This window comes from Herpailurus yagouaroundi, unplaced genomic scaffold (assembly GCF_014898765.1).
Source record: "Herpailurus yagouaroundi ecotype Mexico unplaced genomic scaffold, PumYag 188, whole genome shotgun sequence".
In the NCBI taxonomy this organism is placed as follows: domain Eukaryota; kingdom Metazoa; phylum Chordata; class Mammalia; order Carnivora; family Felidae; genus Herpailurus; species Herpailurus yagouaroundi.
The window spans coordinates 40,279,841-40,295,485 of NW_024412419.1; the positions used below are offsets into that span (position 1 = coordinate 40,279,841).

The 15,645-nt window shown below is 41.1% G+C and overlaps 1 protein-coding gene, 1 long non-coding RNA gene and 1 other non-coding gene across 4 annotated transcripts in view; 1 reads left to right on the forward strand and 2 right to left on the reverse strand.

Moving 5' to 3' along the window:
* Positions 1 to 15,645, forward strand: part of LOC121044500 (uncharacterized) — an 18,276-nt gene continuing 2,631 nt past the window's right edge. The window contains exons 1-2 of the long non-coding RNA XR_005797326.1: positions 1 to 616; positions 9,536 to 9,540. This is a non-coding gene — a long non-coding RNA (uncharacterized LOC121044500). The remainder of the gene's footprint in view (positions 617 to 9,535; positions 9,541 to 15,645) is intronic.
* PTCD3 (pentatricopeptide repeat domain 3) overlaps positions 1,783 to 15,645 on the reverse strand; it is a 27,697-nt gene continuing 13,834 nt past the window's right edge. The window contains exons 9-24 of one of the 2 annotated variants that reach the window (XM_040496853.1): positions 15,471 to 15,538; positions 14,008 to 14,095; positions 13,549 to 13,609; positions 13,167 to 13,252; positions 12,120 to 12,264; positions 11,157 to 11,207; positions 9,296 to 9,385; positions 8,799 to 8,827; positions 7,368 to 7,474; positions 6,525 to 6,603; positions 6,341 to 6,431; positions 5,383 to 5,468; positions 4,707 to 4,855; positions 3,244 to 3,285; positions 2,679 to 2,837; positions 1,783 to 2,397 (exon numbers count right to left, since the gene is read on the reverse strand). In XM_040496853.1, the coding sequence (XP_040352787.1) occupies positions 2,325 to 2,397; positions 2,679 to 2,837; positions 3,244 to 3,285; positions 4,707 to 4,855; positions 5,383 to 5,468; positions 6,341 to 6,431; positions 6,525 to 6,603; positions 7,368 to 7,474; positions 8,799 to 8,827; positions 9,296 to 9,385; positions 11,157 to 11,207; positions 12,120 to 12,264; positions 13,167 to 13,252; positions 13,549 to 13,609; positions 14,008 to 14,095; positions 15,471 to 15,538 (1,404 nt within the window). In that variant the 3' untranslated portion in view covers positions 1,783 to 2,324. Of the gene's footprint in view, positions 2,398 to 2,678; positions 2,838 to 3,243; positions 3,286 to 4,706; positions 4,856 to 5,382; positions 5,469 to 6,340; positions 6,432 to 6,524; positions 6,604 to 7,367; positions 7,475 to 8,798; positions 8,828 to 9,295; positions 9,386 to 11,156; positions 11,208 to 12,119; positions 12,265 to 13,166; positions 13,253 to 13,548; positions 13,610 to 14,007; positions 14,096 to 15,470; positions 15,539 to 15,645 lie in introns of those variants that run through there. The other variant, XM_040496854.1, reaches the window with a different exon arrangement.
* On the reverse strand, positions 3,682 to 3,818 carry LOC121044650 (small nucleolar RNA SNORD94). The gene has a single exon (XR_005797413.1). It is a non-coding gene; the product is annotated as a small nucleolar RNA SNORD94 (small nucleolar RNA).

Genomic DNA, 15,645 nt, shown 5'->3' on the forward strand with positions numbered 1-15,645 from the left:
ACCCTTGCCATTCCATGGGTCTTGATCCTAGTTTGTTCTTCAGATGTTTTGGTTTCTCCTATTTTTTTTTTTGTTAGGTTACTGAAAAATAGTTAAACTGTCCTCAGTTCCCAATTTCCAAAAGGCTGTTTTCTGACCAACTTGGCTGCTTTATATGCCGCTAATGCTCCAGCGCTTTTTAAAACTTGGTTCTGGTCTTCACTGGATTGATTTATAACCCAAATCTTACATCTCATACCATTTTGTTTAAAATGTTGAACTGAATTTTAGGTTATAATTTTTCCTATATAAAATGTCAACATCAGGGAAACGTTAAGACCTAGAAGAGTGGTCTTAAAAATAAGTTGTAGCATGTGACCAAGACACTACTCATTTTACTCAATGCCTTTTAGGAATGCAGTACTTGAGTTGTATTACAAGTTTAGAGACAATCATAAGGAAGAACAGACTGCAAGTTGAAATGGAGAGCCAGGACCAAAAGCAAAAATTGCTAGGTTATTTACTTCAGCACGGGGAAAGATCTTTTACTATTAGAGGCTAATATTTCACTAGTGTGTGAATAAACATCTAAAAATGAGAGAATGGAGGGGCACCTGAGTGGCTCAGTTGGATAAGCGTCTGACTGGCTCAGGGCATAATCTCATAGCTCATGAGTTTGAGTCCCACACTGGGCTCTGTGCTGACAGCTCAGAGCCTGGAGCCTACTTCAAATTCTGTGTCTCCGTCTTTCTCTGCCCCTTCTCTGCTCATGCTCTCTTTCAAAAATAAACATTAAAAAAAAAAAATTTTTTTTTTTAAATGGATACCAATCCTATAGGCCTAATTTTCTGAAAGTCTGAAGCAATTAAAACCACTGAAGTACACTGAAATCCATTACAAATTCAGATGACATCAGTCCAGATGGGACTCTGTCCCACCAACTCTAGCTGCCAAGCACTATGCTGAAGATTCAGCTGGGGCCTGGCAAGGGGAGAAGTACCACATTTATAAGGATTGTGATGAGTGAGCATTTGGCCATGCAGAGAGCGAGGCATTTGTAGGTGAGATGGGAAGGAGTTAACAGAAGCTTCCAGGAAGCCAGGTCTCCCTTGAAGTTGTAAACCAAGATCAAAGGCTAATCTGCTTTAATTGTCCTTTTGTTCATTTGCCTTGGTTTATCAAGAGTCTAATGGGACAATGCACATGAATGCTTAAGTAGCTAATCTGTGTCATTCCCCTGCCTTCGTTTCCCCTCGATTAGATGTCTTAAACTGAACATTCTAGAACACATGAAACCATGCTTAGGTTTCTGAGAATGGAGGAGTAGGTCCAGGCTAGAGAGGATGCAGAATGGAGCTGGGAACAGACCTATATACACACAATATCGTAGCCCATCAGTGCCAACTCTGGCAGGGTAAGGATGAGGCTGTTCATCAGTGGGGAACTCATGGGGTCCCTCAGTAAATCTGGGACCAGGTATGAGCAAAGCAGCCTGTGGAAGCAGCCCTGGTGAAGATAAGGATGCTCTTGCAAACCAGGGTCCTGGCTGCTTCTGATACTGTTTCAAAGTCCCAGTGGTGAGACAAATGCTAAAAGTAGAGGTTTTTGACCAGCAATAATCACCAGCAATACAATCACATCAAGAAAACCTTCATTTCAGTCCTTTTTCATCACAAGTCCTCACTTTCGATGACTTTGAGTAGAGCCCAACTAAAGGTGCCAGCACACAGGGAAGAAAAGGGAGATGAAGCACTCTTGTGCAAGTCCTATGGCTGGGGGAAAACAAAAGCCATGTAATGGAAATACGTGCAAATACATTACTGGAGTTTATTTACAGCCTTCATCTCCCCATTTGTGCAGCCCTTTGCCATTGTTTAATCGTTTCGAAGATGCACGATTTTGCATCTCTTTGTATCCCTGATATTGGGATACTGACCCAGTATCAATGGTAATACGTACGCAAACCACCTTCAGACACGTCCTCTAAGACTGAGGAAGCACCAACATCACAGCATCAGCCAACGGAGGCCAAGTCCACACCTGGGGAGGGCGAACCACACTGGAGAACAGTGTCAAGTTGGCTGACAAACACTGCAGGGACACAGAGCTTGCGCTGAAACCAGGAACTGTGTCCTCACAATGTGTCCGAAGAAACGAAAATGGTAGTGATGCTTTCGTTTAAGTGGTAGTAAACCTTGAATGGGTGGTATAGTAAGTATCAAATTAGGAATTTAAATCAGGCCATCCATGTTGTATTGATTGTTATTCAAAGTTCACCATCCGTACTCTCTTTACAATATGGTCAGTTCAGCTATGCTAGGTCACAGCTGCGGATTTGCCCACTTTCATTTGCCTTCACCGATGTCACTGTCGCTGTCACTGTCACTGGTCAGTGAAGTTAGGTCTCCCAGGGCTTCTCTGTGAGGAAAATAAACTGGAAGGTTACAACTGCAATTCAGTCTTGGGGGAGAGGGACTCTGCAGCTGCATTCAACTATAAGGACAAGGGAAAAGGTTCCAAGAGCCACATCTATAGGCCTCTGACTCCTATGACAAATAAAATAAGCAGCTAAATTTAACACACACTGACTTTGCAAAGAAGAAAATTCAGGAGGCAGAAAGCTATAAGCAGTGAACGGGTAGATGGACAAACAGTCTGGTCTGTATCACTTTCCTTTATGGTATTGGTGCAGGACTTACTTTTGTTCCTGGCTGATTGCAAAGTCAGCCATCACTCTCTGGGCGAGGCCTTCACAGACAGGCAAGCTGAAGGCACTGGCCAGCTTCACTATCTCAATGGCCTGGGCAGGGTTGTTGGATGCTTTTGCACTGTCCATAAACTCATCCAGCAACTCATTTCTGTAAAAGAAAGGCAAAATGTCAACACTCCCCAACGAAACCCCTCGAAGATTTATGTGCAAAATCTACCATTTTATAAAGTTGAGTCATGAAATCCTCAACAGTAGTTCTGGAGGTAAAGTTACATGAAGTCTAACTTTAAAGAGCCAAAGGGATCATGAACATTGGTCCAGTATGCCATCATTGAGGATCTATTCGGTGTCTTGCCAGTGTGTTACAATCACTGAGCACAGACTAAAAACAGTGCTTGTTTCAGGATGCCCTAGATGGTGGGAGCAATTATGCATTTTCTTGTCTATCAGAATGCTGAGGCAGGTGAAAAAATTCCAATTACCCCATGGTAAGAGTTAAGACCCTGCAGTTAATTCTAGGATGTACCCAGGCAGGCCTGTTAACTTCAACTTACCCAGGGATCTTATTATGCTTCCTGAAAAGCCCCAACATTTTCCTATTCAAGAGGAGACAGGAGCAAGATTATAAATGCAAGTAGAACACATGGCGATCAGATGACCATAGCTCTTCTCCTCCCAGTGCTAGCCCCTGAAGATGTATGTCTGTGAGTTCTGCTCGCTCCCAGCCCTGTCTTCACATCAAAATCACCTTGGGTGCTTCAACTCCCTCCTCCAAACTTCACATATGTACATGTCAAGTTTCCCAGGCAAATGTGATCTGCCAGTGTTCAGAATTGCTGGGGTCTATCCTCTTCTAGAGGATCACTCCAGTCCACCCAGGGAAGGAATACATCCCGTGGGCAGTTGGAAGAGAGGGATGCAAGAGAGAATGATCTCTTTCCTCTCTTAAAATCCAGAATGAGATCAGTGTCCTAGAATTATGTTGTGAAGAGCAGGCTCAGATTGAGGCATCAGTCTCCTGTAAGTGCTCACCAGCATCCTGCCACATGCAGGACAAAGGAGAAACACATACATTCAGCTCCCATGACTCAGCTGAGGTCCGTACCCCTGCGCCAATCATCATAGCCTGATTCGTAACGAGTGTCAACCTGAGTTAACAAACTTGAGCGCCAAATGTTTCGGTCACAGCAGTGTAGTAGGCCGTGTGTGTGATTCACACTCCCAAGACCAGTGTAGGCAGTAAAGCCTTCCTTCACCAGCTTTTCCTGAACATAGTGAACGGCCACATTTTGGGCTGGCAATCCTATGTTCAAATTAAGTTACTCTCCCGTGTTGAAAAAGCCATACACATGTACTCCACTTACTGTTAGAATACACATTTCTCTCCAGAACAAAATGTAGCAACACCACCTAACTATGACCACTCCTACAAAGTATTCTTTTGTTGACTTCTCTGCTTTTGGAAAAAGGAACGCATGTAAAGTTTCCATCCACAAATACTAAAAATGAGTATGTGAATGAAGTGCTGATGAACACACAGAAGTGACACAGACCAAAGATGGTTCTTGTTAAGGCCATGTTTATAAATGCCAGTTTCCTGAAGTCCAAATGCACAACCTGCATTTTAAGCAGGGAGGTAGGGCCACTACGCCCAAGTGAAACACTTGGATAAACCAAATGCCTAAAACGTTTTCAAAAATATTCTTTGATCACTCTATTTAAGTGAACAGACAAGTGACTTACTTGCCCGTGAATACAGAAAACAGGTCAGAAAGAGAAAATTAGCCCATTAAACCATGTCCTTTCTTAAATACACTGTATACACTTACACTGGTCTTCTTCCTAAAGTTCCCTTTTCAGTTGGTATTTGCAGTTCCCAGAGAAAACACAGTATGTAGAAAACTCATTTGTCTTCTGATTACACATCATACAGATGAGAAAAACTCTAGTGACCAGGGCAAATGTTCTCTGAGATCCAAGTACAAATGGCTTCTTATGCTTTTGGTATTGTACTCACCAGGCTTCCTGGGTCCTCCCTCCCCTTAAAAAGAGGACAGCTATATAGTTCAGAGGGTTGGCTGGCCAATCAGGAGCAGTCTGTCTGGCATCCTGGCTCTCATAAGTAGATCTGATATCGGCAGCACAGTCAGCAAACGCCACCTGAAGCTGAGAGGCTCTAAGAATCAGCAGAATTGCCTAACTGGTTTTATGAGAATCTGGGTTCAGGAGACTCCACTGAAGCGTTAACATTTTTGAGCAATCCATTTTACCACTGGACCACATCACATGTATGGTACACAAGTAACAAAGTGAAGAAAAAAGAACGCACCCTGCCCTGCTCTGGGGTAAATAATTTGCAAATTGGCCACATCTTTCAAAAAGAACATGTGTTTTCTTTTCAGAGAGAAACTTAAAAAAAAAAAAAAAAAAAAAAAAAAAAGCTATTGTCAGGGCAGAAAGAAACTATTTTCATGTTGTTTACTTTGGACCAGAGAAATGAGATGACTTTAGAAGAGATTCTGCTAATGGTTGGGTATGTTTAGATGTAGACTTTAAATCTGGGTTTAGGTGGCAGAACTCTCCAGGTTTCCCTAGATGAGACCAAGGAAATTACCTTTACAGGGTCCTCTGAGAATATACTGATCAGTACACATCTGATTACTGTAAACTAACTTGAATTTGGACATACCTACCTCTGGTGGGTGCCGATCCCTTGCCATGAGCATCAGAATCTCTTCTTTCAGGGCATTGCGAAAACTGTGACCATATTCTTTACTGTCTGGAAACAGAAAGGAACATAATGAGAAGTGATTACTGTCATATAATACCAAAACTCTTTGGCAGACCTTTGTCCACCGTTGTAGTTTTTGGTGGGTAAAAAAAAGTTGCTGGCACTCTTTCCTCCAGGACACCACTAGGATAATTCATGGTAAGAACAGAAGGAGCAGTGGAAGCCAGTAACCTGCTCCCAAGTCAAGTGTGAACCACAGCATATGCACTACTCTTGAGCAGCTACCAACTCCGTGTGATATAAGACACTTTTTTTTACAGCACTTGGTGATCAGTGATATTTTATAACAGGTAACAACCACTTAAGCAATCCTGTGAAGTAGGGCAGGGCTCTACTTCATGGAAGTAGACATGGAAACTTGAAGCTGACAGGAACTCATGCTGCAATCACAGTCCCCTAACAGAGGACACGTAGCACCTTCTGCAGCCAATTTATACACAGAAACCCACAACCATGCCTACTTCTTAGAAATTCAAGTGGCTTCGTAACAACTGAGTCACAACGATGCAGCATGATACAGAGGAGTAACACAGAACCTAGGCTTTGTGGATTACGTTTGTGGACCTGAATTTAAATCTAGGGCGTGCCATGTAATCAGCAATCATCTTCCGTCATGTCACACAACAAATGCACAGCTCCACCATTCCTGTCACGAAGGAATGGATTTAAGTCACTTTCAGTACATTTTTACTTGTGCAGTGCAACATGAGCCAGTGGACCATGAAGCAGACTTCAACTTACATATATATTCAATTTAGTGACAAATGGAAGTTTCCGTCCCTAACAATATTAACACGTTTGTTAATCAAAATGTAGGACGATGAAATGAGATGGGCCTGGACATACAAGCTGAAACCAACCTTTCCAAATCTGAGGAATCACTTCTAGCCGGTTGGCCACATCCAGTGCTTGGAGAAGATCTATCAACGTTTGGGAACGGGGAAAGAATACCTGATTAAGAGAAATACAAATGTATTTTTAAAGTATTAACCAGCAAAGATACCCACAAGCACATCCACAGTGATAAGTAATGAATCATCTTACTGAAGGTATCAGGTCCTTATACCACTTCAAAGTGACATCAATTTGTTCCATTAGACAAAGCAAACTGAAGAACTTGGAACTGTAATGGTGAGAAAAGGTGTGTTTTAGTCTCAGAGCGTTAACAGCAGATGATTAAATTACAGCATTGTTACGTGATGACATCTTACACAGAATTTAAAATCAACTTGTAAGTAACAAACAATTTCAAGTTACACGGGACAATACTTGAGCCAGGGGGTGCTAACTATGCTTTCTGGACTTCCTGATCAACACCTTCTTCTGCACAACTAGCCATTCATGACTGCCTCCTCAGCGTGCTCAGCTCCCAGGGAGTGGTCTGCCACATTCACTTTCAAAGCACGCAGTGTGAAGCAAGGAGATGGACACACAGAAGACAATCACCACACAACTGTTAACAGGCTGCCTCCTTCAGTTCTTGTTTTTATCTACCTGAAGTCAAACTCCTTTAAGGAGCCTCTTTGGGCTTCATCTCTGTATCTTCGTCTTTAAACAAGAGGCTGCGCTGAAATGTTTAGGGACCTACCCTGCCAGATATTCAAAAACATAAAACAGGCCATGGAGGAAAAAGACACGTGGGTTTGAAGCGTTACAAAGAAAAATATCCTAAAAGATCCACACCAGACATCTCAGTCTGGCAAATCAGTTTTACCACTGCTTCAATTTCCAAGTGCTCAATTAACACATACCATTAAGTTAGGGGCATGCTGCCTGCAGACATGACATAGGAGGGCTACCAAGAGTCTCCTACTTGCAGAAATGACTGATGGTTGCTTTTTAAAGAGGCTCCGATAATGCAAAGGGATACATTTCTAACACACTTACTAATAGAAATTACGCCGGTGATCTGGTCCAATGAATTTCCAGTTGTCTCCGGTGTTTAAAAGGCCATGTACTTGGTAAGCAAGTTCTAGATCTCTGAGAACTGAGCACTGAAAATTTGCAAGCAGTAAGCATCACTCTGAGATTTATCAACCAAATAGTGGCTCATTACATTAAAAAGTGTAGTTACTTATGGAAATATTTATGCTGATTCAATTTATTACTGGTTGACAGCAAATGAGTTGTAAGACTGAAGGGAAAAAATGAAAGCAAACTCCCCAATTCCATGAAAGTTAAAAATTTTTTTAATGTTCATATGTTATATTATATAGCATATACACGTATACATACAATATTATGCAAAAAGGGAAGAGGCAGAGAGAGGGAGAATAAGAATCCCAAGCAGGCTCTGAGCTATCAGTGCAGAGCCCAACACGGGGCTCATTCTCACAAACTGTGAGATCATGACCTAAGTCAAAACCAGGAGTCAGATGCTTAACTGAAGGAGCTACCCAGGCGCCTCACAAAATGATTTTGTCTAGTGATTACACCTTTAGAAATCAATCCTATGAAAACACTTGATCATGTGCATAAAAACAGATGGGAATGCTCACTCCAGCATCACTGTATTTGCAAAAAACCCATGAAGTAACTCCAAAACCCACTCATAGGAGAAGAGTTAAGTACACTGTAGTCCCTCCCGCCTAGAAATACTATGTTGCTATCAGCAAACAAAATACCACGGAAATGTATCTGGCTGTGTATGTCTGAACACCTAACGAAAAAACCTGCAAGGATACACACTAAACTTTTAGAAAGCATTATCCTTAGGGAACAGGATGTGCTAATCCACGTCCGCTGATGAGCATAAAATGAAAAACCAGAATTCAAAACAACCGTCATCAATTTAAAAGGCCATCAATAGGGGCGCCTGGGTGGCGCAGTCGGTTAAGCGTCCAACTTCAGCCAGGTCACGATCTCGCGGTCCGGGAGTTCGAGCCCCGCCATCAGGCTCTGGGCTGATGGCTCAGAGAGCCTGGAGCCTGTTTCCGATTCTGTGTCTCCCTCTCTCTCTGCCCCTCCCCCGTTCATGCTCTGTCTCTCTCTGTCCCAAAAATAAATAAACGTTGAAAAAAAAAATTAAAAAAAAAATAAAAATAAAAGGCCATCAATAGGAAAATATGAAATACCCTGAAATCTTATCTGAACAGAGGTGTGAAAAAAAAAAAACAATGTATACAACAAAGGGTAGAGGTGCTATGTGAGTTAGTATAGAATTTAAGAAGAAAAAAAATCAGAATCTAAGACATAAACAGAAAACTCAGGAAGTGAAAATAATCAGGGAAAAGCCCCTCCCCCTCACCTTCCAACCCCAGTTACAGATGAATTTAAGAAGTGGATAAAGGAAAGCAAAAAATAAGAAGCGGTACTTACAACTCTCATGGCTGACTGAAAAAACATATCTGAAAATCAAAGTTCACAAAGTCTTGGTTACAATGGATAAAATATATTTTTAAGTGAGCAGCATTAATAAAAACCCTAGTGACCCAACTGTCAATGTGTAAGTTAAACCTGAAGGAATAAAAACCATAGGGGGAAGTATACAGCAACGTGCCACACGTTTTGGATTCCTCAGAATAACCACCCGTAAGGTAACTAAGCTAAGTTAAACCTGTCCTCTGGGACGCATGGGGGGCTCAGATGGTTAAGTGTCAGACTGGCTCAGTCATGATGCTGAGTCTGAGCCCAGCACTGGGCTCCTCACTGACAGTGTGAAGCCTACTTGGGAGTCTCTCTCTCTCTCTCTCTCTCTCTCTGCCTCCCCCCCAAAATAAATAAACACACTTTAAATTAAACCCTGTCCTCATCACAAGGCCTCTAAATCACTGACAAGAAAATAGGCTGTCTCACACAAGCAATTCTGTGCATACCGTCATCTGGGTCCTTTGGGGAAAATTTCTTTCCTTTTAATTCATTCATAATATCGTAGATTATGAGGGATGATCCTTTTGAAGGGTTTTCTGCAGAATACAAAAGCACACAGGTCTTATTAGGACTCTCCTTCTGTACCACTAGCAACCACACAGCACCTGGCACAAAGGGCCACACTTGCTCCTCTGCCCCAGCACATGGCACGGTGTACAGCTGGCAGGGGCACGTGCTTGCTAAAGGAGAGGTTCACAGTACAGGGTGCAACTCTCCGATCTGGGACAGTCACAGGTCTTCGTCTATGTGCTCCCAGCGGAGACTTTCCCTTCCTCCTCAGTCTTGTCTCAAACTTGACTTTCACTGAAACGGGAAACATACAACCTCACCAAGACTGCCTACTTAGAAAAACAAACATGTTTTTTTTTTTGCCAGTAATCATTTGTGCTTTTAAGTATAATCAAGATGAAAAAGCCAAGAAAAAACAGTAGAAATAACGGACATAGGCAATCCTTTTACAATCACATGAACTGAGTGGTACTAATAGGTCAGAAAACGCATCTACACGATTCCCAAACATATCCCACTATTCATCCAAATCTGTTCCCTACGTTATCCACACATAAGTGAATATGTAGTTTTAATGGTGGTACAGGTGTATTTCTACAATTTCCTCAAGCATGTTTCCATTTGCTAGCATTCCTAATCATTTTATTGGTTACATAATAATTTTATATGTATCCTTTAATTTTTTAGGCTTTCTCCTTTGAACAAACATCGAAAAATTATTCCTGCAAGTAGCCAGTTTACGTACGTGTAAGACAAGCTGGCCCCCTTCCCCTGTGTCTGCCCCTCTGTTCCCAGGTGTTCCACCACAGACTCTGGTTAGCAACTGAACCCCAAGTGATGTGTGATGGTACAGACAAATCTGACAGGGTCTGGGGTCAGAAATACTAGTTTCACTACAGTGTCGCCAAGGTTGAGTAAAATTTTAGAAGATACGATTATTGTGGAAACTACCTATTTCCAAGATAAAGTCAATTACTCTTCCTCTCACCCTAAAAGATAAAAATCTTCCCAACAGGTGGTGTGGATCTTGTAAAATTAGCCCACCAAAACACAACCAAGTTTTCCTCTGTTGTTTTATAAAGTCCATCTCAGGAGAGAAAGACTGGAATGGTCATTTCTGAACCCAGGGGTTCTTTCTCAAGTTGGGGCGGGGCAAACGAGAACCCACAGCCTGTGATGGCCTATTATGTGCCTTCCAGTACAAGACCCTGTGCACAGTTTACTTAATCATCACAGCCTGACAGCATTTATCAGGATAGGTATCCAGGCCCTTCTGGCATAGCTGGGAGACGACAGGTAAAATTTCAACTCAGGTATGGAACAGCAATGGCCAACAACTCTCCGTAAAAACGGACATGTTCTCTTGCTGCATCATTGAATACAGGAGCCAGCAGTCACATGGGGCTACCTAGTACTAATGCAAGAAAGGAATCTTAATGTTAATGAAATAAACAAGTGTGGCTACTGGCTATTTTACTGGAAAGCACAGCTCTACAGAGGCAAAAAAACTCCAGACTAACACACCTTCTGACCATTTTTAATTGCACATCAACACTGTTAGTACATTTAATGTACTAATAACATTTCCCCTCCAGCTCAAGTTTTATGTAACAAACAAGGTTACTTCCTTCAAGAATAACTTTTTGCTAAGGCTATAGGATACTATAATTTGTGAGTTCTCTATTCTTAAATCATATGCAGTGAAGGTAGCCCACAACAATTAATCACATAAACATAAAGGAGCTGGGTCAACTTTCTACAAAAGTTAATACATACCACGTATAACGTCATACATACCATGTTGATAAAACAGCTGAATAATATAGTGGTATGTTGCAAGTGAGGGTTCTCAAATTACCAGGTGGATAGAAAAAAGTAAGAAATAAGTCAAACACAAATATCCAAAATATAGCTTCCTGAGGCACAGTTAACTAAAAACACACTGATTTTGGTATTTAAATAAAAGGTGATGCATTTCAAACAAACAAAAAGATGCATTTCTATTCCTCTGAAGATATTTCCTAGCTCATTTGATTAACGTCATTTGATTAAAGTGAGAAACACTTTTAGAAAGTCTTGACACATATTAACTAAAATGTTATAGCTAATGTACTTTGTACTAGGATTCTTTATTCAAGAGCACTAAAGCATACTAAAGTGAACAGGTCCCCAGCAACCTTTCATAATTACTGAAAACTAGGGTTGCCTAGGTGGCTCAGTCAGTTAAGAGTCTTGACTCTTGATTCCAGCTCAGGTCATGATGTCAAGGTTGTGAGATCAAAACCTGCATTGGGCTCCATGATGACAGCATGGAGCATGCAAGCATGGAGGCTGCTTGGGATTCTCTCTCTCTGCTCTCCCATTCTCAAAATAAATAAATTAATTTAAAAAAATTTTATTGAAAACTACATAATACAATAGCACATTTGGGTTCAAATACCTAATTATGCTAGCAAGTGTCATGGGATTTAAAACTAGTTAACTCAAGCAAACAATTCTCCCCAGAGTAAAGAAATCCACAGAAAACTACCTAAAATATTAAAAGAATACTGTAGTTTGCTATAAAGAACATGAAGATAACGGAGCTCCCGCCGTTAATAAATACATGTAATTAAATGTACCAAATGGGGGAACAGAAATTCTCAACATATTACGCACACAGCAAAAAGAGTTTAGTGTCTATTTTTGCTTGTTTGGATCTAAGATCTCTGGTCAGCATCGTCCCAGTCTCCAGAGGAGGACATGAGGGCACATACTCACCTATTCCGATGGCTTTCATTTCACGAAAGGTCTGTAAGGCCGGCAATCTTCCAAATGAATAAAATCTTCGGAGGCATTTCAGAATGGTATTAAATGTCTGTAGATTTGGTTTCACCTTCTGGGCAGCCATTTCTTTCAGCAGCTCCTAGATAAATCCAAGTGTTAAGTCTTGTTTATGCCTGGGTAGGTAATTTGTCCAATAAACCAATATTACACACTAAAAAATAATTTGATTCTCTGGCTAGATCTAAAGTAATTTAATAAATATATTCCTAATTTAAGAATTATCTATTAGTTAGCAGGGCCAGTGACTTTGCCTTTTAGAGAACTCACTCTATTCAGTCATCGCACCTCGCTTGATCAAGGTGTCCAAATGTCTTCGCCCCCTGCCTCATAAAGCAAAAGCGTAGACTAGAATGAACCGGGCTGTTTTCCTTTTTTATTTTATTTTTTTCAACGTTTATTTATTTTTGGGACAGAGAGAGACAGAGCATGAACAGGGGAGGGGCAGAGAGAGAGGGAGACACAGAATCGGAAACAGGCTCCAGGCTCTGAGCCATCAGCCCAGATCCCGACGCGGGGCTCGAACTCCCGGACCGCGAGATCGTGACCTGGCTGAAGTCGGACGCTCAACCGACTGCACCACCCAGGCGCCCCTGTTTTCCTTTTTTAAATGAACAGTATGGTATAAAAACAAAAATATTTTTATCCCTAATACAACCCAAGTAAGTTTTTTCAAACTTACCAGATATAAATGTTTCAGGAAATATGCATTGTTTGTAATAAAAAACACTACATACTATGAGAAATAAAGCAACAGAGGTGTTTGTGAATTCTAGCCATCGACTCTGCGTCTAGTATCTTTTTCTTCTCACGTATAAGACACAGTTATTTAAACTACAGGGTTGCTAGGAGGGCATAAACAAGTAACCGCTGAGTACCCAGCAGAGCAGTATCTGCCATGAAAATGCTCAATCTCTACCCCCTGTATTTCTAGGAAAGGATACTTTAGGCGTATTAGGAGACAAAATGACGGTTTCCCCTTACCAGTATCTTATTCCATTTGTCCTCCAATTTCTCATTCATGCTCAATGCTGTTGCCTCAATCAATGCATTGAAGGTGTACACATCAGCTGTAAAACAGGAAAACCACCTTAACAAAATTTGGGTTCAAGACTTATCCCTAAATAGCTTAGTTTAAGGCAAAGCAGTAATGCACATATGGCTCCTGGCTTGTTACCATGTGCTCACAAAACGAGACACTCTCTCCCTTCTCTGGGACTCTCCTCCTGCTTTTACCACCAATACCACAAGGTTAAAAGTGAGCCCATGATTGAGGCAAGATGCAAAAATTTCATGGATTCAAAGATCTACAGACTCCTAAGGGAAGAAAAGGAAGGAGGGAGGGAAATTCTCCAAACACACTTACCATGGAGTCTGTTGTTTAGTAATTCAGTGTACAAGTTTAATGCCTGCACAAGAGCTCGGTGCTGGAAGACAGTAAGGATAAAACTTAAATATCATCCAACTTGTTTACTTAAGAAACAGTTGCAATGTCTACTGTTTTAGGGCTTGGGATACAGTAATAAACAAAACAAACAAAGTCTCAGTTCTCATGAAGTTCATACTCTACTGCCTGGCAATTTTGCTTCCCAGGTGACATTTGGTAATTCTTGGAGATACTTCTAGTTATCACAACTGGGGGCTGGGGAGGATGCAGTACTGACATGCACTGGGTAGAGAACAGGGAAGTATTAAACATTCTACAATGCACAGGAGAGCCCCCAAGACAACAAATTTTCTGGCCCAGTGAACAATAGTTCTGAGAGTAAAAATTCCTGACTCAGTGGAAATTAAAGACAATAGTACAGAAATAAATACATGTTACCTTCACCATTCCTCGGATCATTGTGCAGTAGGAATGTGAGTTTTTCTCTGGCATTAGAGCAAAGATTCTCTCAGCATTGTTTTTTGCCCTAGACACAGGAAGAATAGTCAACCAGGGAAACTGGAAAAACCAACAGCTACCACAATTTACTGAGTTTACAATGTTCCAAGCACTGTGCCAAGCACTTTATACACATAAAATTCTTACCACCACGTGCATGAAAGACATGGTTATCATTCTGAAAAATGGGAAAAACTGAGGCTCCAAAACCTCAAGTTGTCCACGGCTTGGCAGGTTAAGTGACAGAACCAGAACTTTTACAAAAAAGTAATATATACTCAACACTAAATAAAAAAGCCAACTGTGCAAAGAGTACACAGTGAAGTTTCCCCACATTCCTTCAACCATATACAATTCCCCAGAGGCAACCACAGGCAAGTAGTTTCTCCAGAATCTATTGTATTCTAGCCTGTGCACATGTCACACTCTGGCATATCTACTCTTCTTCTTCCTTTAAAAAAACAAATAGGGGCGCCTGGGTGGCTCAGTCGGTTAAGCGTCCGACTTCGGCTCAGGTCATGATCTCGCAGTCCGTGGGTTTGAGCCCTGCGTCGGGCTCTGTGCTGACAGCTCAGAGCCTGGAGCCTGTTTCAGATACTGTGTCTCCCTCTCTCTCTCTGACCCTCCCCCGTTCATGCTCTGTCTCTGTCTCAAAAATAAATAAACGTTAAAAAAAAAAATTTTTTTTTAAACAAATAAATGAATAAAGATAATCCATGTTATACAGACTATGCTGTACCTTGATTCTGTCTCTTACAAATAGGTCCTGGAAATCAGAACCAGGATTTGGGCCAGGATGATATACCAAGGTCCATGCTCTTAACTACTATGGAAAATTATTAAAATACCGGATTCTATTTAACACTTCCAAAAAGACTTTTGATATTAATAGTAACTTTCCTCCTCCAGATGTCCCTGTGAAATACTTTTCTTTTACTCAAACATTCCTACTCACTTAAATTTCTCAAATGTTAAATGTTACTCACCTTTTGTTTGGAAATGTTGAGTATTTCTGCTTGCTGACCAGCAATCTTCATTTAGAACTACACTGTTGTGTTATGTGTATTCTTATGTAAACAAATTATCCAATCTTTCAGAGTGACAGGTATATATTGCACAGAAGGACACTGATGAAACTACCCAAGGAACCAATACCATGTAAAGGGGACATGAAGTTAAATGGGTGGGGTGGAGAATGAAGTGTCAACCTCATACTGCTGGTTAGAAGTAAAGATCTTATGAAATGAGGTCTAAACACATAGGAGTACCAATTGTGATATTTATATTGTATGCTAAAAACAAATATCTTAGAAAACCATAGGAGCGTATCTTGAGGGGATGACAGGAAACATTCCATGCACAAATGGAAACCCCACTACAAGGTTTAACGATGGGTAACATACCTCCACGTAACTCCAAATTGATGGCCAGCCTTCTTAGATTTTTCATTATTTTCCTCTATGGCCTCTTCCTGAAATGAACCATCATCAACAGAAATAAAATATGACAGCAGAATGCATTTTCCTAGCCTAGAATACTTAAAAACAGAAAGGCGAAGGAAACTTTAGAAAAATAAAA